The sequence below is a fragment of the Helicoverpa zea genome, chromosome 3, assembly GCF_022581195.2.
Source record: "Helicoverpa zea isolate HzStark_Cry1AcR chromosome 3, ilHelZeax1.1, whole genome shotgun sequence".
NCBI classification, from domain to species: domain Eukaryota; kingdom Metazoa; phylum Arthropoda; class Insecta; order Lepidoptera; family Noctuidae; genus Helicoverpa; species Helicoverpa zea.
Window position 1 is genome coordinate 57,023 of NC_061454.1, and position 22,098 is coordinate 79,120.

The 22,098-nt window shown below is 46.5% G+C and overlaps 3 protein-coding genes and 1 pseudogene across 3 annotated transcripts; 2 read left to right on the plus strand and 2 right to left on the minus strand.

Annotated features, from left to right (window-relative positions):
- Positions 1 to 194: 194 nt before the first annotated feature.
- Positions 195 to 8,881, minus strand: LOC124646118 (dynein intermediate chain 3, ciliary-like). Its single transcript, XM_047186195.1, has 7 exons — positions 8,685 to 8,881; positions 8,453 to 8,600; positions 6,729 to 7,514; positions 1,404 to 1,582; positions 1,206 to 1,338; positions 473 to 577; positions 195 to 392 (listed from the first exon to the last, which is right to left on the minus strand). Exons 1-7 carry the CDS (start codon positions 8,879 to 8,881, stop codon positions 195 to 197), a joined length of 1,746 nt encoding a protein of 581 aa, XP_047042151.1.
- A 1,295-nt stretch (positions 8,882 to 10,176) lies between these two features.
- On the minus strand, positions 10,177 to 12,506 carry LOC124646115 (dynein intermediate chain 3, ciliary-like). The gene is made up of 5 exons (XM_047186190.1): positions 12,310 to 12,506; positions 12,097 to 12,244; positions 11,265 to 12,005; positions 10,793 to 11,104; positions 10,177 to 10,482 (listed from the first exon to the last, which is right to left on the minus strand). Exons 1-5 carry the CDS (start codon positions 12,504 to 12,506, stop codon positions 10,186 to 10,188), a joined length of 1,695 nt encoding a protein of 564 aa, XP_047042146.1. The 3' UTR covers positions 10,177 to 10,185.
- Positions 12,507 to 14,551: 2,045 nt separating this feature from the next.
- LOC124646282 (putative OPA3-like protein CG13603) lies at positions 14,552 to 16,655 on the plus strand. The gene is made up of 4 exons (XM_047186399.1): positions 14,552 to 14,638; positions 14,757 to 14,925; positions 16,160 to 16,239; positions 16,432 to 16,655. The coding sequence occupies exons 1-4, from the start codon at positions 14,552 to 14,554 to the stop codon at positions 16,648 to 16,650; spliced, it is 555 nt and encodes a 184-aa protein (XP_047042355.1). The 3' UTR covers positions 16,651 to 16,655.
- Positions 16,656 to 16,687: 32 nt separating this feature from the next.
- LOC124646281 lies at positions 16,688 to 19,771 on the plus strand (annotated as a pseudogene).
- Positions 19,772 to 22,098: the final 2,327 nt, after the last annotated feature.

Consider the following 22,098-nt stretch of genomic DNA (forward strand, 5'->3'; position numbering starts at 1 on the left):
AATAGGTGTATATAACTTTAAACACACGAAACGATCCGCGGTATAGTGGATATTAAGTCGACTTATGTATACAGATATAATATAGAGCTTTAAAAATTAAATGTACCTACTTACTTCGAAATACCTACTCTAGGCTCAATCTGAAGCTATAAGTAAATCGTAGAATGAGGAGTGACGGAGTGGACGTCGCGCGGCTACATGGAGGCGAGCTCCTTCTTAGCGGCTTGCATGAAGTCCGCCGTGGCGTCGGCGAGGTCGCGGTCGCCGACCGTCGCGTCCACGTCGGTGCCGGAGTGCGTGGGGCTCGCCTCCTCCGCCTGGCGCTGCTTGAGGCGGATCTCGCGCAGGCGCGCCTCCAGGATGCGCTCGCGCTTGCTCTCGCGCTCCAGCACCTGCGGTCGACACGACACCGTCACGCGCCCGCCACGCGACCGCCACGCTCGTCGGAAGCGGGACGTACTACTTTACTTACCGCAGTCAATAGAAGTTTGTCGTTTTTGTCAGAGGCAGCCAGAGTCTGCGACAGCTCCAATAAGTATATATTCCCTTTGATACTTCCACACGTTAGTAAGGAGCCCTGTTAGAATATAGGATATTAATAAACAAAGTCCACTGATTGAATTAGTTTCGTTATCGCGCGGGGCACCGATGACACCATGCCGTGTCAGCTGACACGGCATGGTTCCGTAGTCAGCTAGGAACCACGAACCACTGGGCCACCACGACTGTAAATGTGTCCTTACTTTTGAAATAGGTATAAGTTTAAAAAATAAGAAAATTAAAATCATATGTAGAACTTTACATAAGATTTCTAGGAAAATTATCTCGAACTCGATTCATATAATAGATTTTGAAAAATTTAACAAAATGTTTCTAAATTAACATTTTAATTTAACCGTATTTGCAATATTTTAAGTAGCATCTAATTTCCCGAAAGATGTCGCTGTACATCGGGCATACATTGGGCTACTTCGAGCTGTTAACATTGTTTATGAGTTGATGGGGTCGGGATAGGTATGGGCTAAATTCGGGAAACTACGGAACCCTATACTGAGCGTGGTCCGACAAGCTCTTGGCCAATTTTTTGAGTGTATACTCGCGTCAAAATCCGCTAGTGTGAAAACCCGCGTACTGTAGAGGGTACCTATGATTAACGTTATAGAATCATTGCAGAGGCGTGTTACACGACAAGCTGTGGCACTCACAGCTTCGTGCGTGCGCAGCGTCACCAGCGGCTCGTCGCACACTTGCATGGAGAGCACGGGCTCGTGCTGGCGCCGCAGCAGGTCCCACACCGACAGCACGCCGTCGTACTGCGTCAGCATCATCAGCGACAGCCTGCGTCACACGCGCGTGAGTGCGGGCACCGCGTGACGGACGCCGCGCCGCGCCGCTCGTCGTACCTGGTGGGGCTCCACGCGCCGTCCGTCACGCGGTGCCGCAGCGGTGGCGTCCACAGCACGGAGGACTCGCGGCAGTCCTCGCTCCAGATGCGCGCCGTCCAGTCGCCCACCGTCAAGAAATTCTTGAGGAAGCCAGGATTCCGCTCTACACGCCAAACGGGCCCCACGTGTGCCTCGAACTTTCAGTTATTAATGATTAATTTAATTCATTTAGCACCAACGTAGATGAAAGGAAGATATATATTATATAATTAACTAGCTTTTGCCCGCAACTTCGTTCGCGTGGAATAGTGACTACCAGCAGATTTTTGATTTGACCAATAGATGGCGCTATATGTCCGGAATAATTTTTTTTTTTTTTTTTTTTGTTTTGTAATAAAAACTATCCTATGTCCTTTCTCAAGTTTCAAACTATGTCTGTACCAAATTTCACACAAATCGGTTGAGTAGTTTAGGCGTGAAGAAAAGACAGACAGACAGACAGACAGACAGACAGACAGACAGACAGACAGAGTTACTTTCGCATTTATAATATTAGTTTGGATTATTTCTTACTGTTTCCCGCGGTTTCACTCGTGTCCCGAAGGAACGTCTTCCCGTGCCCAGACAAATAGCCTATGTTACTCGGCAATAATATAGCTTATCAACAGTGAAAGAATTTTTAAAATTGGTTCAATAGTTTTGGAGTTTTCGGCGTACATATAAACAAAAAAATGTTCCCTATTTAATAAAAGATCTTTTTGTAAAGCACTGGTACTCAGCTGAATCTGGTTAGACTGGAAGCCGACTCCAACATGATTGGGAAAAGGCTCGGAGGATGATTTCGATGAAACAAAGATTAAGTTATGGGTGCAAATTACATACAATTTTTTTAACATATCCGTTTTCTATATCGAGTTTGTAGATTTTTCGTGATGCGCGCAAATCAAACAGATTAAAAGACAAAAAATCAAAAAAACGTTAGAAATGGGTAATGTTGGTTATCCTTTAAATGCTGGCTTATTATTTTTCAACGTACAAAAAATACCTCTCTACAGATTTATTATATAGATGGATAAACTCAAAAATCTCTCTCTCTCTTCCACGCCGATTTCGGCAACGGCAACCACTTCGACCCTAATGGCGTGCGTGTGCTCTCATGTGGCTGGAGTATCCAATTTTGTGCGTGAAAGTCCGCGCACACTGCGGACATGTCAGGGTACCAGCCACAAAGTTGTAGTTGATAGCTACAGGTGGTCGAGCTTTCAACTCATCTCGTTTGGCATCCAACTCAGAAAGCCGGCGTGCTTCAAAGTCAAAGACTTTGGCTTTAACGCGGCTTCTCCAGTCTCTGCGGTTGGATGCCAGATTCTCCCACTGAGACGGTTCAATGGAACAGCTTTTCATGTGGCGCTTCAGCACATCCTTGTATCGCAGCAGCTGTCCGCCACGTTTCCGCTTGCCCTCCTGCAACTCGGAGTAGAGGATGCGCTTGGCCACTCTAGTATCCGGCATGCGCAGTACATGCCCGCACCAACGAAGCTGTCTCCTCATGAGGTATGCTTCAATGCCACCTACATTGGCTTTCCTCAACACTTCTGTGTTACGCACACGATCAAACCAACGGATATTTAATATTTTGCGCAGACATTTGAGGTGGAAGCGGTCTAGTTGCTTGATGTGGCGTCGGTATGGTGTCCATGTTTCCGCTGAGTAGAGTATACAAGGCAACACAACTGCCATATACACAGAGACTTTTGTGGATATCTTTAGGTCATGGGAGCTGAAGACCTTCTTGTCGAATTTGCCGAAAGCAGCGGCTGCAGCACCAATTCTGCTATTGATTTCGGCGTCAAGGTCGCACTTTGCTGTTATAGTGCTCCCCAAATATCGAAATTTATCGACCTGCTTCAGCACATCTTCACCAAGCATAATGGTCAGTTCTTGACGTCCGTGATTGTCTAAAGACATCACTTCTGTCTTTTTGATGCTGATTTTTAGACCAAATGTACAGCACTGCTTGTGAAGGTTCGTGACTAGCTGTTGCAGGACTTCAGGGGATTCAGCCACGAAACAGAGGTCATCTGCATACATAATGTCCTGTATATGTGCATAGGACACCTTTGTGGTCGCCTTGAGTCTATTCAGGTTGAAAAGTTTGCCGTCAGTCCGATAACGAATACGAACTCCTTCAGGAGAAGAATTCAATACTTCCCGGACTACAACTGCGAAATATAATGCAAACAATGTGGGAGCCAGGACACAACCTTGCTTCACTCCACAGGTGACGGAGAAGAAGCTCGATTGGTCATCTTCAACCGCTACACAACATTGCATGTCATCGTGCAGGAGTCGCAGGAGTCTTATGAACTTCTCTGTACACCCCAACTTTCTCAGTACCTTCCAGAGGGCCTCGCGAGTGACGCAGTCAAAGGCTTTTTCCAGATCAATAAAGCAGAGATACAAGTGCTGTCCCTGCTCTTTACTTTTTTCCTGGATTTGACGAACTGCGAATATTGCCTCACAAGTTCCTCTGTCTGGTCTGAAACCAAATTGGGTTTCCGGCAGAATCTTTTCAGAGAGGTTCCTGAGGCGGTTCAGAAGTACTCTGGCGAAGACTTTTCCAGAGACAGAGAGCAGTGAAATACCGCGGTAAGAACCACATTCCGACCGGTCGCCTTTGTTCTTATAGAGAGCCCTGACGCGTGATAACTTAAAAGTTTTCTTTCTCTCTTTCTCCCACATAAGCACAAACATTTCCCAGACGCGCGAATGCAGTTCCTCGCCGCCGTACTTCAGAAGTTCACCTGGTATAAGGTCTAGGCCAACCGCACGCTGATTTTGCTGTTGTTTGATGGCACAAAGCACCTCATGTTTAGACAAGGCATCATCCAATTCTTCTGCTATTTGAAGTTGAGGCAAACTGTCTATGTAGTGTAGATCGGCTGTTCGATCTACATTAAGTAGCTTATTGAAGTGTTCTGCCCAACGATCTAACACTTCATTTTTGCTTTTCAGCAGACTTTTACCATCCAGCGACTTCAGTGGTACCTTTATGAAGTTGGTGGTACCCAGGAGATTGCGAATTTCGCTATAGAAATCACCGAGCTGATTACTATCAGCAAGCCACTGGATGTATTGAGCCTTGTCTTGCCACCATTTATCTTTAGTGTGTCTCGCGAGTTTACGCAACTCACGGTCACTCTCTCTTATAAGTGCGCTGCTATTACTGCGCTTGAGAAGTTCTCGGTGTTTGGCAATAGCTTTAGAAAGAACTTCGTCGTTCTCATCAAACCAGTCTTGCTTGCGTTTATTTTTTAGACCTATAGTGTTAATGGCTACGTCAAGAATGGACGACGATAAAGCGTTCCAGTCTGCATCAATATCACCGGTATTTTGATGAGAGTGTATATCACATGCCAGCGTTTCAGCGTACTTGCTTCGGGGTCCCGGATGTTTGAGTTTCTCAATGTTTATGTTCTGAGGCTTTTTCCTGCTAGCCCTGAATGGTCGCCGAAGGCAAAGACGCAGTTTGGTGACAATTAGTCTATGGTCCGTCCAGCAATGAGCACCGCGCATAACACGAGTGACTAGGACCTGAGAGATGTCTCGCTGCCTCGTGATGGTATAGTCAATGAGGTGCCAGTGCTTAGATCGTGGATGCATCCACGTAGTTTTGTGCTTAGCAGCAAGGCGAAACATGGTGTTTGTGATTGCAAGTTGGAATTGAGCACATAAACTAAGCAGCAACTGGCCATTAGAGTTGATGTTGCCTACCCCATGTCTACCCAAAACTTTAGGCCACGCTTCATAATCTCGACCAACTCTAGCATTGAAGTCCCCTAACAAGAGAATCTTTTCTCTGTTCGGTATTTTATGGAGACATTGTGTAAGTTCTTCATAAAATTTATCCTTGATGTCGTCAGAACTACCTAGCGTCGGTGCATAGACACTGATAACATTAAGGAAATTGTCACCGTCTAAGTGAAGGCGCAATGTGGTTATACGGTCCGAGATGTGGATTGGACATTCTTGAAGTGTCTTCACAAGACTATTCTTGATCACAAAACCAACTCCCGATCTTCTTGGTTCTGTTGCAGCAGTGCCCTTCCAGTAGAAAGTGTAGCCACCGCCATGCTCGACTAGCTCGCCCTCATCGGCAAGGTGGGTTTCGCTTACAGCAGCTATATCAATGTTGTAGCGGCGGAGTTCTCGAGCAACTATGGCCGTTTTTCGTTCTGGGCAGGCGTTTGTCTCCCGGTCGAGAAGGGTGCGAACATTCCATGCACCAAAAGTCAGTAAAGGTGTTTTAAGTTTATTACTATTGCGTCGACCACGAATAAAAAGATGCGGAAGCAGCCGTGGTTACTGCTATCCAAAGAGTGTTTGGGGTGAGCATTTTTTTAGGGCACCTTTTCTAGCCCCCTCCCAGGCTGAGCAAGGAAAGCAGTGCTCCCCTAAAAAGGGCTGCTTTGTCGCTCTGGGTGCTGCCGGATTCCCTCTGTCCCCCCAGCTCAAAGAGAAAACGACCACGGCATGTACTCACACCCCCAGAGCCGCTAGTGTGCAGGTCTCAGACAAAGCTCAGGTTGCATCAGCCCGAACCTCTCTACCTCAACCTATCGCCACTAGTCTTCGCCAAATCGGGGTCCATTATACGGAAGCAGTCAGATGCGCAGGATATATTATAGTGCTCAAACATACGCGCAAACGCAAGAGCACTCTCTCGTCTAACATCCCTTTATCCGATGGAACGATGAACCGCTACGATCGGAGAGATGTTAGATGCAGCAGTTTGACATACGATAACACGATCCCTATCGCTGCCTCTAGGCCTTCCTGCGATGCCTCGGTGTCTTGCCACCAGTGGTGGTCTGCTATTTAGCCAAGACACAATTTCGGGGGATTTCCGATCAGGCTTGGGAGATGTTGTTACCAAGCGCCGGCGCCGGCGGTGACCGCCGCGCTACTCAAAAACTCAAAAATAACTAGATGGATTTAAAAAATATTTCACTGTTGGATTGGAAAGTAGTACTTAATAGTTACTTCGTTATTTTTCATAAAAGGCAGAAATACTGTGACGTGACGTCACGAGTACCTACGTCAGGGTTGTGGACACCCACAGAGCCCTTGCGGTAAATCCGCCACCGTGGTAAATAGGATAGACCCAACTATAGCCACGGGTATGCGGCTACGCCTAGTTCTAGCCTAAGCTTAGAGGATACAACGAAGTTTAGAGCCGCTTGTGGCCAGTTACACCAAGCGTTAGCCCCACTTCGGGGCTTTAGCCGAAACATATACAATGTATGTGTATTATACATACTACTTATAAAAAATTGTGCATACCTTCGCTGGTAACTTATCCAATGCAGTTTTACCCTTTCTATTACCGTTAATCACATAGCCATTTTCTGTTCCGACCATGAAACGCGTCGGTATAGTCTGTTCAAACTCCATGACACTGATACCGTTGGACTTGGCCATGCTCTGCACGTCATTCTGCGTCTTGACCACGTCTATGATCATCTCGTCGGTGGGCTCGTCGATCTTGCGCATGTCCCACCACTTGACGACGCCGTCAGGCGAGCCGGAGAAGAACTCCATGCCGGTCTTGGCGTTGATGAAGAGCACGTTGCGCACATAGTCGCGGTGCGCCACGTGCGGCGGACTGGCCGCGATGGGCTTCTTGGCCTTCTCGCGCACGTCCCACGCCGCCACGCCGCCGTCCATGAGCCCGCCCGCCAGCACGTTCACGTCCTTCGGGTTGTACTGCAGGTCCAGCAGCGGACACGGCGGCGTGATGGTCGTCTCGGGCATGTTGGAGTTCTCTACGTCCCAAATGTATGCGAACAGTGGAGAGGTCGTTTCACGGTTGAAGTCCACGTCGACGTAGGAGGCAGCGAAGCGCGCGCCGCCGTCGGGGAGCCAGCACAGCGAGCTGACGGGCCGGCACGGGCTGCTGACGGCGACCGTGCGGCCCGTCTCGTCCACGGCGGTGGCGCCGGCGCCGTCCCGGTACACGTTCACCGTGCGACAGCTGTTGTGCTCTACCGCAGGCATGTTTGCTAGCTCGGTGTAATAGGTCTGGTACATATCTATAGCGTTATTTTGCAATACAAGGCGTTCCAGTCCCTGTAAGATGACAAACCCGGAGCTGTTAGATCGAGAGCCAGCGTCTGCCAGACCTACGGTATTCTATAAAGGCTGAAAGTTTTTGTGTGCATCTACCTTATAGTCGTGGTGGCCTAGTGGGTAAAGAACCAACCTTTCGAGTATGAGGGTGTGGGTTCGATTCCAGGGTCAGGCAAGTACCAATGCAACTTTTCTAAGTTTGTATGTACTTTCTAAGTATACTTAGACACCAATGGCTGATAAAAAGGTGAAGGAAAACATCTTGAGGAAACCTGGACTATAAAGTCTGAAATCACCAACCCGCATTGAGCAAGCGTGGTGATTAATGCTCAATCCTTCTCCATGTGAGAGGAGGCCTGTGCCCAGCAGTGGGACGATAAAAAGGCTGTAACAACAACAACCTTATAGTGGGTATGAACGATAGACTACTGCAAAGTTTGACTGAAGGTAGTTTTGAAAATATAAAAAAAATACTTTACCTAACTCCGTCGAATCCTCCATTATTAAGACTATATCGATACGGGAGATACGATCGATACGATTCATCTCATACGGGAGAAAAATATAAGTTAACCTTTAAACATCCTTGGTTGTAGAACATCATGATCTACAACGAAGATGTCTTGTCCCCTGTACGAAATAAACTGTCACATAATAAGTGCCCATATTGATATAATTTTTAATATAAAGTGGGATACGATTGTCAAAAAATAATATTGAGTTATGTATTTTTATTTTTCAAACTCATTTTCAAAACCACCTTTAGTCAAACTTCGTAGTAGTCCATCTTTCGGTCAGTGGGTCGTCTTAGGGGCGCACTTCATCTTTCATACCCTCTGTGGTAGACGCACACATATACCTAACGTAGCAAGGTGTGGCGTTCGCTGGCTCGTGGGCTATGCAGAGCGAGTAGCGTAGTAGAGAAGGCTTGCACTCACCGGGGACAGCGCCATGATGCAGTGGATGTAGGCGTCGTCCTTCTCGATCTTGCGGCGGTAGCGCTGCGTGGCCTCGGGGTCGTTCACGTTCACGTCCTTGGGCCAGCCGCCCTCGGCGTGGTTGGCGCCGCTGTTGGAGTAGTCGGCGCTGCAACAGGCGCGGGCGTGAGAGCGAGCGGTCGCGCGGAGGGGCGCTTCGCTCGCTCGTTCGCTCGCTCGCTCGCTCGCCTACCGGATGGTGTTGATCTCGCACTGCGAGAAGTTGGGCGTGTGCTGCGTGATGGTGTGCACGGGGTTGCGCAGGATGTAGTGCTTGTGCTCGCTGGGGTTCACGCTGATGCTGTCGCACATGTCCGTTCTTTGTTCGCAGAACATTATCTGACGTCCGAACTGGCTGCGTAATTTGCTATACGCATATGTTAAATCCATTTTAAGTTATATATCTATTTCAAATACTACTTTATTTATGTAAATAAAAAAAAATACTATAGGTATATATTATTTATGCAAGTACAAAATTAATATTGCTATAAGTGCCAGATTGAGTGACATTCATTTATGTTTAGAACATAGGTAACGAATGCTTCCCCCTATTAAAAAAATATCTCAGCGTTTAATTGCTTTGCTTTTGCCTTTATGTATAATATGCCTGTATGGCTTTATGTATCCTGAAAGGTTCGAAACTTCCGAACCCCTTTTGAACAATACTTTCCCTGTTGGGAAGCTACATTATTTGCAGGTATCCCGGCTGCCATTGTCCATATTTTATCCTAGTATGCGAAGAAGTTTCCTGGGATGTAGGTGAAATCCGAGAAACGGCTAGTTTGTCATAAAATAAGAACACAGTTGAAGCAACAGTATACTGATTGCTTTAAAAGATTATACGAAGATGCTTTTGGTCCAGCAGGTCGTATGTCCTCAGAGTGAAGGCGTATGTAAGTATAGTCGTCTGACCAGCCTGTCCTAGATGTAGTCTGGAGCCGATTATTTTGGATCTCACGAGATGGCTATAACTATCACTTGATACAAAACAATTTATAACTAACTTCTTAAAATGATCTTCTAACAAAAATGTCTGTTTTCCTTATCAAGGTACATTGATAAAATTTATAACATTAACGTATCCATATGTAAATAGAGAACTTAGTTGATTTTTATTTTTGGCTACTCAAATTATTTTAAAGTTATCTTATAATAAAATAAATTGCTATTCCTTAGTCTGACGAAAATGGCTGCACTGATTTTGGTTTTAAAATGTTTGTAGAGGTCCAGGGCAGGTGCAGACAGTTCGCGGGATCAGCTAGTTACTTTATATTATGTTGCGAACGTTACGAACTCCCCGTCACGAGACTTCTATTTATTTCGTACCTATATGTATTGTTTTGGCTGCTGTCAGCGTCTTAAACTGTGTTTATAAATATAAAAATAAAAATATGTAGATAGCGATGAGTGAAATGCTATGATTGTTTCCAATAAGACAATAGAATAAGTAGAAGTTATATATTAAGGATAAAAAAGTAAAACTATGTATATTGCATATAATTACATTGGGGTAATACATTACAGGCATTCGAATGTATGTAATTGTTTACAAAAACTTGTATACCTCTACAAATTAAAAACTCATATAAAAATGAAACGATATACCGTAATAAGAATAATAAGCTTAGTATCGAGGCGGCGGGCAGGCGACGGGCAGGCGACGGGCAGGCGGCGCGGCGGGCAGGCGGCGGCTAGAGCGCGGCGTGCTCCTTCTTGACCTGCGCGAAGTAGTCGGCGGCGAGGTGGTGCAGGTCCTCGGGCGGCGCGTCCAGCGAGGCGAGCGAGGGAGCCGGGCTCGCCTCCTCCGCCTGGCGCTGCTTGAGGCGGATCTCGCGCAGGCGCGCCTCCAGGATGCGCTCGCGCCTGCTCTCGCGCTCCAGCAGCGCTGTGAGGTGCAGGCGGTCGTGCGGCTCGGCCTCCACCAGGTTGCGCGACAGCTCCAGCAGGAACACGCTGCCCGCGCTGCTGCCCGACGCCACCAGCGCGCCCTGCATGCAAGCACGCCGTCTCTGTACTCCCTTGTACTACGCACTTACCTATACTACTCTTAATTACATTTCAAAATAAAATGTGCCTAAAAATCTATGTTTAAAACAATAATCACTATTAGTTGTTCAGTTGAAACCTAATTTTAAGCAGTAGGTATAAGTACTTTTTTTAGATGTAATTGTGTAAAAAGTCGTATCAAGATTGATTACGTTAAGTGCTTCCTCTAACTGCAAAAAAGGTGCTGTCACCTTATATTAACTGTGAAACTATATGATTTACTAAAAACAGAAAAGTGTGTGAAACACTCACAGCATCGTGCGGGCGCACGTAGACTAAGGCTTCGTCGCAGACCTGCATGTTGAGCACGGGCTCGTGCTGGCGCCGCAGCAGGTCCCACATGCACAGCACGCCGCTCCACTTGCACAGCATGAGCAGCGAGGGCCGCGTGGGGCTCCAGGCGCCGTCCGTGATGCAGCAGCGGTCCTGCTGCGTCCACATGATGGCGGACTCGCGGCAGTCCTCGCTCCACACGCGCGCCGTGTAGTCGCCCACCGTCAGGAAGTTCTTCGGGTAGCTGGGGTTGCGCTCCACGCGCCTCACCACCCCCACGTGCGCCTCGAACTGGAAAACATTTATGTGTGCCCCCAAACATAACCGACCTCTGATTATTTGCAGATGCAACTACTGTGTGCAAATAAGGTCTTACAAATGTCGTTTTTAGTAATGGGTAGAATTATGGGTATAATTAAAATTCGGTGTTTTAAATCTAGTTGGTACATACTTTGCCAGGGAGTTTCTCCGGTAAAGTCTTGCCTTTACGATTGCCGGTGATGACCAATCCGTCCTCGGTACCCAACATGTATCTCGTAGGTATCGTACTCTCGAACTCGAGCGCGCTGACGCCCTTGGCGTTGGAAAGCGATTGGGACTCGTTGAGCTTCACCAGATCTAAAATGATTTCGTCGGTGGGTTCGTTGAAGTTGCGGATGTCCCACCACTTGACGGCGCCGTCGGTGCCGCCAGAGAAGAACTCCATGCCGGACTTGGCGTTGATGAAGAGCACGCTGCGCACGGCGTCCCGGTGCGCCACGTGCGGCGGACACAGCAGCGCCGGCGCGAGCGGGGTCCGCGTGTCCCACGCCGCCACCTGGCCGTTCATGAGCGCGCCTGCCAGCACCGCGCCTTCCTTCGGGTTGTACTGCAGGTCCAGCAAGGGGCATGGTGGCTTGATCTCCATCTCGGGCTTGTTCGGGTTCTCCACGTCCCATATGTAAGCTTCGACGGATGACCGCGCGTTTTGGTCCATGTCTACGTTGACGTATGATACCGCGAGCTTCTGCCCACCCTCGGGATGCCAACAGATAGAGCTCACGGGCCGGCGGTCACCGCTTGACGGGTTATCGCGGAAGATATTTACAGTCCGGCAGTCCATTTGCTCCAGTTTCGGTAGTTCATCAAACTCTGAGTAATACGTTTGATACATGTCGATTGCGTTGTTTTGAAAGATATAGTGTTCTAGGCCCTAGAAAATAAATAAATAATCAGTAATTTCTCCACCATCGCGGTACAAACAGTACGAGGTGTCGAAGGGGTTCGAAGGGGTTTAGGCTCACCGGAGTCAGATTGGCGATGCAGCGAACGTAGCCGTCGTCCTTCTCGAGCTTGCGGCGATACCTCTGCGTGGCCTCGGGGTCGTTAATGTTGATGTCCCGCGGCCAGCCGCCCTCCGCGTGGTTGGCGCCGCTGCAGCTGTACTCGGCCCTGCGGACAGAGCGCGTGGTGAGCGCGCGTGTTGCTGGCATGGGTGGCGAGGCCGGGGTACGCACCGCTCGGTGTTGACGAGGCAGTGCGAGTAGCGCGGCGCGTGCTGCGTCAGCCGGTGCACGGGGTTGCGCAGCACGTACTGGCGCGCCTCGACCGCGTCGGGCCGCACGCTGTCGCACATCTCCGTGGGTTGCTCGCAGAACATGATCTGCCGACCCATTGCTGCCCGCTTCACCGAGTAAACATAATTCAAATCCATATTTTTATCTACTTATTACTCTTTTATATAAGTATCAAAATAATATCTATGTATAAAAACTAAAAGAAATATCAAAGAGCAACACAACTCATATAAACTGGAACCTGAAAATGAAACATTGACAGTTCTGCTGTCGTGCTGTCAGGTTGTTACAAAAGTACGCGTACACCCGGAAGGGGTTTAAATGGCAAAATAAAAAGGGTAAGTGATTTAATATTTACCGCAAATCATCATTATCATCAGTAAAATCATAAAGTAAAGCAACAATTTGATCTAGATTTACGCCTAATGTTAATTGACCGCGGCATGGCAGGTTTTGATAACTTAGGGAACAGAATAAATCTTAGATATTACATACGTATTATACATATTAAGATATATGGAAGAGGAATTATATCTAATCTAGGTAAATTAGTTTTGTGACTTTTTTATATAATTTCAGAAGTAATATATCATATGTAGGAAATAAAAATAAAAATTAACAAATTAATAGTATTGTAACTTACTTTCTCAACACAGAGTGTTTAAATGAGTGAAGGTACCTCGGTAAACTAAATTTTAATTTGGAGTTCCATTATCTATTTAAGTATGAAAATGGAGAAAGGAAATCCGTTGTTTATATATGTGATGGTGTCCAAGGGCGATCTCGGCCACGACGGCTGGTAGTGCAAAAGCATTTGCATGCCAATGCCAAATGAGTATAGAAGCTCCTTCGACGATCTATCCCACTCATTGTCGTCGAAGGAATAGGAATAGAAAAGAACCGGAAATAACTTTAAATAGACTTTAAAAAGAAATAGTTATCTTACAGCATAAGTTTTCTCTCATAATATAGCCCGATGGATCGGCAATCCTACACGACCGTAGAGAGTTCTGCGTAGGACCAAATTAGGTAAACGTTTTTTGACTTAACATTAGATTTTGTTCAAGCGATTAAATCGCCAGTAATTTCATTTTATTCAATACTAGCTTCTGCCAGCGGTTTCACCCGCATCCCGTGGAAACCACTGCACGAACCCGTATAAAAAGTATATGGGCTATCTAAACCTGAAAGAATTTTTCAAATCGGACCAGTAGTTCCTGAGATTAGCGCGTTCAAACAAACAAACAAACTCTTCAGCTTTATAATATTAGTATAGTATGTAGTATAAAAATTAAGTTTTAGAATTAGAACACCATTTATGAGTCAGTCATTACAAACAACTGAAATTCTCTCTTGAAAACTGACAGCTGTCAACTGGTCTAAACATTCGATACTCCCAACTTCATCTCTGCTTTACATATCTTTTCTCTCCTGCCCTGTTCCCAATTTTACTTGGGGACGGCGCAATATGTCATTCTTTTCCATTTTCCCCTGTCAATCGTCATACTGACACTCACTTCCTTCCTATTCATGTAATCTTTCAGGCAATCCATCCATCTTTTCTTAGGTCTTCCTCTTCCTCTCCATCCATCTACATTCATACTTAGCGCACACTTTGTTGCATGCATATCATCCCTCCATCATTATATCCTCATTATATGCTCATACCATGACAATCCTCTACTTCTCATCTTTTCTTCTCTGCTTTACATGTGATGTTGTAAATTATAAAAACGAAAAATGGCTAAACCATTGAATGGATAAGGTTATTTTTTTACCATAGAATATCATAAATTATGTTTGATAGGATTTAATGTGATTATATAGATACGACACACTCTGTATAGATGGCCCATAGACTTTGGGTCATAGATGTCTGTTGGTTGTTGATAGTAAACACTGACCTCTATATTTAAGTAAAGGTTTATTTTAAAAAAATAGTACGTTGAAGTGACGTGTTTGTGACGTGATCGGTGTGGTTACTTGTCAAAGCCATGTCAAAGCCATGTCAAAGCGCATGAAGTTCGCCACAGTGCCGTGACACTGCCGATCTCACAGGCGCTTTATTTACTTTTGTTTTCAAATCACATTTCTTTGTGGCGAAATAGTATTTTGCACAGTATCTACATATAGGTATCCGGTTTGGTGCGATATATGCGATGTTGGTCTAAGGCGGCGCGGCATGGCGCAGCTCGGGCGGTTCCCGCTGTTCCGGCTCGGCACGCTGCTGGCGCGCCAGCTCAGCGTGCCCGTCGCACAACGGATCAAGGTGCGCCCACTGCATCACCTGTACCCTGTAGCTTTCATTGTGATATTTACTATATTTAGGAAATGTATTGTAGTGTATGTGTAATAGTTGAGTGAGTATATGGCACCGTGTGCGGCAGAGGTACGCGGTGCACAGCCCCGTGGTGCGGCGCGGCGTGCGGCGCGCGGGGCGCTGCTTCCACGCGGCCGAGCTGCGCTTCCGGCTGTGGTCGCTGGCGCTGCGGCCGCCGCGCGACCTGCCCTCCATCTCCGACCAGGCCGCGCTCGACACCGGCGCCAACATCCTCGGTACCCCACTCGCATGCTTGTACTCAATCGATATCACGAAATATTCTACGGAACAACGACAATGCAATCACTTGTACATGATGATGTTGAACGTTTTGACAATCATAACAGTTCGCTGAAATATGAAGGAGAATGACCAAAATACGTCTAGTAATCTTTCAAAAACGAAAATCAAAATAACAGAGAAATTATTTCTTACAAGCTTTTCACTTCAAAAAACTTTGTTTTCCCATCAGGATTTTCTTTTTAAGTAAAAGAGAAAATTAACGATTGCTAGATATTTCCGTATCAGATTACGATCGACGTTTCGTTCTCATCGTTTGTACTACATACTTACGTAAGTATGTATAAGCCTTTAGCCAAGGATTCGTCGTGTTGATATAATAATATACCTAAATCATTATTTATGATAGTAAAATAATTCTTTATAAAAACATACATAACTCTTATATTTTATATTTCATAATTCTGTTAAAATAATACTTATTTGTGTTCCGTATCACGCAAATACAAACTGTCAGGGCATATTGACAGACGCCTGCACTGTGGCGACCGTTACTATTTTGATTCACCAGAATCCTACTAATATTATAAACGCGAAAGTTTGTATGTATGGATGTATGGATGTTTGTTACTCTTTCACGCAAAAACTACTGAATGGATTTTAATGAAATTTTACAATAATATAGCTTATACATCAGAATAACACATAGGCTACAATTTGTAAACATATTGTTCGAAATACTAAACCTGCGCAGACGAAGTCGCGGGCACCAGCTAGTTCTATATATGTTACAAATACAAATATTCTTTAATACAAATATTATGTTGTATTTTTGAATTATTTTGTGTACTGTAATCATGTCGATGCTTGATTCTATTTAATGTTAATCGATACCGGTGGTAATGCGGAAATGTGAGGACTTATTGTTAAAGTTCTGGGTAGTTAGGTACGTGATTTTTAGGTTATCTCCGTTTTTTGTCCAAATACTCCAAAACCTGGGTTTTTGTGAGAAAATTAACACTTCTAGAAAGAAAGAGGATAAAGTGTAGACGGATTTCATATATGTATATGTATTTATTTGTTCATTCTCCTTTAGATACTCTAGATTACTTATTTACTTTATTACTTTAGATACTCCATACCTTTAGATAAACACAATGCGAGCCCAGGTGGTCTGCGTTGCAGAAGCTACCAAGTTCGGAAATAGTTACAAGTGAGCTTACTTGTCAGGTGAAGCAGCAGTATTCGCCTTGGGTGGTCTTATCGTTGTTCTGGAAGTAAACAGACAAGCGATCAAGCAGGAGGACAAGGTTCGTATAGTTAACAAACAAATATAAAAGTTGCGTGTGCGGCAGTGAGCAAGCGTGTGCGCGGCAGTGAGCAAGCGTGTGCGGCAGTGAGCTAGCGTGTGCGCGGCAGTGAGCAAGCGTGTGCGCGGCAGTGAGCAAGCGTGTGCGCGGCAGTGAGCAAGCGTGTGCGGCAGTGAGCAAGCGTGTGCGCAGGTGCTGGAGGAGGAGTCGCGCTGGCTGGCGCTGCGGCTGTCGCTGGAGGAGCTGCGCCGCGAGCTGGCGCTGCAGCAGCAGGACATCGACCGGCTGTTCACCACGCTGCGCCGCCTCGCGCCAGACCAGACCCCGCCGGCGACGCCACACGGACCTCCACAGCTTCAGCCGCGATCCAAGGCCGAGGGCATTCCACCTCAAAAGTCACAGTGTGATTAAGCGTCCAGTTCACGGTGAAATCCACAGCAAAGACAGAATGCGTTGGGCCCCCAACAGCTTTATCTCAAGGACCATCATTTGCCGTATGTGATTGACAGATCCTAGTATCATTTAAGCAAACTCTAGCTAGAACATAAAAAACTCGGAAACTTAAACATGTCTTAATATCTTAATACCTTAAGATTTTTATTAGTATTTAGGTAATGAATGTGTAAGCCATCGGTGCTGACTATAGGCTCTGAAATGCAGTCTGAAGGCCTAAAGTGCCCCGTTATAAAGCTTAAAGTCTCTCCACTTCCTATTAGAAGGTTAAGGGAAGGATCATATCCGACTAGACATGTGTCGCGTATTATCGGTCGTTTAACGCCAAAACAGACAAATATTCGATACTTAAAACATTTAATCATTCACACCTAACCGATGATGCGTTAGTGCATACATTTACGATACGCTCGACGCAGTTCCCGTCAGATATGTATGCACCTTCCCTTATGCTCGGAATTTGAAATGATATCGAATCGGAGATACTGACAGGTGCCCGAGAAGACCAACAAGGTGGCCTATGTTCACAAGTTGACGAATTTAGATGTGTTTATGGTTTGCTTTTATTCCGTAATTGTGCCTACGTGTTTCTGTTTACTACTTACGTTATTTAATGATATAGTCACAAAGTGTAAATGGTCAAATTAAGGTATATGTATAGGGTGTTCGTTAAATGCGAGTAATTGCTGTGTTGGCGAGCAGGCGTGTCGCGATTGGGCACGGGCGGCTACGGCGGCGGCCGGCACAGCGCCGCAGCATGTGTAGCGCGCCGGGAGTGCTGCTCGCGCTCGCCTCGTGCGCCGCGCTCGCCGTCGCTCTGCCCGACAACTGTGGCGTCGCTCATTACGGTCAGTTTGCTTCTCATCCCTCTTTTTCAGTACCCAACACTCAGATCCTTTCAGAACGACAGGTCTAATTATGTTTTATTCATACATATTTAAATTTGCATATTTTACTCTTCAATTTGAAGGGCATCCGTGGATCGCAAATTGTACCTGTGATCTATCGCCACTTCATCCATCCGCAATTGATTCGATGCGTAACGTCTCGGTCCACTTCGCCAGACTGTCTGGACGAGTGAACCGAAAGTCGGAGCAGACGGGTATAGTTGACAACTAAACAGATAGGTAAACTGTTCTCTTATAACGAGATCAGCCAGCAGTGCACGAGCATTTGCGCAGACACAAGTATACTAATTAGTTAATTTGTTACCAAATACTTGATGACGAAAGCCGCCAATATGTCCTGCATATATAGTTTAGGCGCATTTGCGCAGACAAAGGTGCACTCATTATTCCTTCCTACTCATAGTCCCATGAGATGGTAATCCGAGACGACCGGACCTACATTTATGTTCTTTCCGATGCACGGGTGTGTCAATCACCAACTTTCAGGCTCTGGGCTGCTTTGTCAAAGTTTCCAAAACAAAACGGTTTTTGTCTGTCTGTTTGTCTGTCTGTCTGTCTGTATGTTCGTTATAGAAACAAAAACTACTTGACGGATTTTGACGAAACTTGGTACAATTATTCTTCATATTCCTGGGCAGGTTATAGGATACTTTTCATCACGCTACGATCAATAGGATCAGAGCAGTGAAGGGAAATGTTGGGAAAACGGGAGAAGTTACTTCATTTTTTAAGCTTCCGTCGCGTGTGCAGCATAATGGTTAAAGCTACACAGAAACCATGTATCACGGAAATGTTCTCCTTAAAATTATGTAAAAAATATATCATGACACCGTATGTCTATCTTTTATGGTTGGCTCACAATAACACGTGTAACTCTCGATAGCTTAACAGTTCAGAGCTTTCTGATTATATTTGTCTATTACGTTTAACTTTAGGTGAAGAAGTAGTAGGTCCGCATAGATGTAGATAATTGGATAGGCTGGTGTTTATTATTTCTTCCTCTTTTTGCACAAAGTCCGAATCTAACGCGGACGAAGTCGCTGGCAGAAGCCAGTACTAACTAAATTAATGTATACTTAATGTGACAAAAATTAAACAAAACATAACGTTCAACATCTTTAACAATAAGCCGACCTAGAACCTGGACCCAGCCCATTGGAGTCATGACCTCCATGACTCTCCCTCAATTTAAGTATACCGTACCTGCTTGCTTGCTGCGTGCTTGCCACTCTAGCATAGTGTTGTGTCGCGCGCAGGTCACCCGACGGGCGCCGCGCAGCGCCTGGTGCAGACGCGGCTGGGCCCCGGCCTCGCCGACTGGACTGTCCGCGTGCCCGTGAGTACCCCCCCCCCGCCCCTCCAGCCCCCGCACCCCGCCCCGTGAGTAACGCGACGTCGCTCCGCAGGTCCCGCCGTCGTGCCGCGATGCGACTATCACCGGCGTCGAGATGGTGGTGTGTGACGCCGACGCGCCGCCCAACGTGTCCATGAGCGACGCGCTGACGGCGCGCGTGCACCGCCCCGGCAACCTGTCCGACAGCGCCGCAGTCAACGTCACCGTGCACTGCGTGCCGCCCGATGCGTCCGACACCGCCACGCTCGCGCCGCACCTCGCCACCACGTCGGTGCACCACGCCGACACCAGGTCCACGGACGGCTCCAAGGAACTAGGCTCCAAAGATCATGTTTCCACAGAAATTGTGACGTCCGGCTCGGAGCCAAACGATGTCAAGTGGAATGAATGGACATCAACTGCAGCGACGACAACATCCACCACCACCACGACCACGCCCCCGTTACCACCCACGGTAAGAGTGACCGCGCCTCCTACCGTGGCATCTACCACAGAACAGGTGCTTCCAACACCCACAAAATCAAAACGCTCCAAGAAAAAATCACCACACACACTTAAAGTTACCATAAAAATTACACCTGAGTCAGAAACATCCATAAACGACGAGCAACCGCAGACTTATAACGTAGAGCTGCCGGCGGTGCAGTCCCGGCAGTCGCTGCCGGCGGGCGGCGCGGGGAGCAGACAGGACGCGCTGTACGGCGCGCTGCTGCAGCGGCAGCTGGCGCGCGCGCGGGCGCTGCCGCTGAGCTTGCTGGGCCCGCACACGCTGCTGCTTCCGCGCCGACACCCGCTACTGTATTGGCCACACTTCTGACACTTGCTAATACTTACATATTTCTACTGTGTATGTTGCGAATTATAAAATCTACTTTTCTTTTACAATAAGTAATTCCTTCAATTTGACGATCTTCTAGAAATGGGGTCTCGTTTTTCCCTACGATTAGTGGGCCATGTTGTGTCAATAGTTACTGGATCTCGTGCATAGTTTGATGAAGTACCTAATCTAAGTTTTCGTAAGCACTTATAAATAATAATATATTCAGTTGTAATGAACAATATGAAACATTTAAAGTTATTAGAGGGTGGTGCGCGGCGCGGGACGGCTGATTGCGTCCGCCGCGTCACAATGCGCTATTGTTGGGAAACAGAAATAAATACAAACACAAAAGAAGACGCTTTCTTGCTATAATGAGGACGACGCGGAAGCAAATAGTTTTATGTCGCGCGCTGCATTCTGTCGCCGGCGTGTTGCGCCGCGAGCGGTGCCTGCCATACCTGTGCCACGGAAACATCTCTTCTAATGCATTGTGTTTATACGTCTTATAATTATAATAAAGAGGAAATAGTTTTCTGATTGTTTTCTTGTACCCTAAAGGCCCTGAAGCTGCTGAACAGATTTAAAAAATCTTTCACTGTTAGGAGGCTACACTATCCTCGGGTGACAAAGGCTGTATTTTATCAGGTTCGAGAAGATATTTCCACGGACACAGGTGACACTGCAGGAAACAGCTAGGTATTCAATAAGTGTGTGTCAGACAGCAGGAGCAGTGTGACGTCACGGTCATGCGCGCGCTGCGTGTGCGCATTCGCGCCGCTGATTTGGTGCATATAGACAAATAACACAATTACACGGCCCATGTAACTCCGGTGTTGCGTGCACATACTTACAAGTACCGCTATTTATTTATGTGCATGTAGAGTACCTATTTAGCTAAGTGAAAACGTTTATCGTAACTACATACAGTCGCGTGTGTGGTCACGTGCACACCGCACGCACGGCGCGGGCGACGCTGCCGGCTCGCGGGCGGGGAGGCGGGGAGGCGGGGGAGGTTCAATGTTACTACTCCATTGTTACAACGACAATTTATTGTAACTTTGCACTTTTGCATTTTGTTGATTGTTGCGACCGGACGCTCATAGGATTCAGACTCTCAATGGGGCTGTGGGTAGGTACTTCTATCCAATATGGCCGAAAACCCTAAATCTGGTTTCCGGGCCACCAATGCGGGAGCAAAGTAGGTAGGTACTTAGTAGCATTAGAGAGTATATGCATCTCGGGTATATACCTACTCCCCTTATATACCCTCTCATACACGGGTATATGAGAGAGGAAATAAGACGGAACATAGGGGAGTACATACCCAATTATGTTGGGTTCAAAATAAGAGGTAAAGTTTGTATGGAAATTATAGATATGTTGACGCGCGGCACGGTACGGGCGCGGCACGGTACGGGCGCGGCACGGCACGGCACGGCGCGGCACGGCACGGCGGCAGCGCGTTTATCAGGTCGCCGCGGATTGATTTACATGTTCCTCGCGCCACACACATTACTCTTGAAAATATTTCAGTCCTCGTCAAAAAATAATGAACGTTTGAAAATGATGCTCAGATTAACGGAGAAGAATAATAGGCCGGAACAAATGACTAACATGAAGTGGTGAGACGTGAGCGCGCGTCGCGACCACGCGCCGGCGGCTGCACCCAGCCACACCCTTGTATCTGTTACTCACGCACATTCCGCGTCCAGATATAAATCTGTGCACTAATATACTTAATAAAGAAGAAACATTTCTTTGTCTGTTTATAACGTAAAGGATCCGAAACTATTGAACCAATTTGAAAATATATTTTACTGTTGGATAGCTTCAATATTTCCGAGTAACAAGGCTAATATTTTGTCCCTGTACGGGAAGAAGTTGCCACGAGACGCGGGTGAAACCGCGAGAAAACGGCTAGTAGCTAATATTTTAATATCAATATTATATTAGCATAACGCGAAAGTGTAATGTGCCGAAATTTTGTGTTAGCAATAACAAAACCCACTTAGGAATATGCATTTTGACAGTAAAATTGTATTAAAGTAAAACTATATTTATTTAATATTTCTAAACATTACTTCTTCCCTTTGTGGTGTAAACCGCAGTCAGGGCAACTGATAAAATAATATATGATAAGAACAGCTGTGATAGTTATCGACAGTATACCGCGAGGCTGGTACAATCCCCGCGCGGAGCGACAGCGCGCTCAGCTCGCTATAAAACATTCGAATTACATTTATCTGGCACAGAAGACATATTCGATTAACGGCAGCGTCTTGCCGCGCCTCACCGCGCCTCACCGCGCCGCACCGCGCCGCACA

What these genes read in the sequence shown, in the direction of transcription:
- LOC124646115 (XM_047186190.1), bottom strand. Translation starts at nt 12,506, where the DNA reads ATGGATTTGAATTATGTTTACTCGGTGAAGCGGGCAGCAATGGGTCGG. An exon ending in TGCCTCGTCAACACCGAGCG is followed by an intron (nt 12,245 to 12,309) that starts GTGCGTACCCCG and finishes CTCTGTCCGCAG; the next exon opens with GGCCGAGTACAGCTGCAGCG. An exon ending in CGGAGAAACTCCCTGGCAAA is followed by an intron (nt 11,105 to 11,264) that starts GTATGTACCAAC and finishes AATGTTTTCCAG; the next exon opens with TTCGAGGCGCACGTGGGGGT.
- LOC124646282 (XM_047186399.1), top strand. Translation starts at nt 14,552, where the DNA reads ATGGCGCAGCTCGGGCGGTTCCCGCTGTTCCGGCTCGGCACGCTGCTG. An exon ending in CACCGGCGCCAACATCCTCG is followed by an intron (nt 14,926 to 16,159) that starts GTACCCCACTCG and finishes CTTACTTGTCAG; the next exon opens with GTGAAGCAGCAGTATTCGCC. An exon ending in CGATCAAGCAGGAGGACAAG is followed by an intron (nt 16,240 to 16,431) that starts GTTCGTATAGTT and finishes GCGTGTGCGCAG; the next exon opens with GTGCTGGAGGAGGAGTCGCG.
- LOC124646118 (XM_047186195.1), bottom strand. Translation starts at nt 8,881, where the DNA reads ATGGATTTAACATATGCGTATAGCAAATTACGCAGCCAGTTCGGACGT. An exon ending in TGCGAGATCAACACCATCCG is followed by an intron (nt 8,601 to 8,684) that starts GTAGGCGAGCGA and finishes CGCCTGTTGCAG; the next exon opens with CGCCGACTACTCCAACAGCG. An exon ending in CGCTGCGCACGCACGAAGCT is followed by an intron (nt 578 to 1,205) that starts GTGAGTGCCACA and finishes ATATTCTAACAG; the next exon opens with GGCTCCTTACTAACGTGTGG.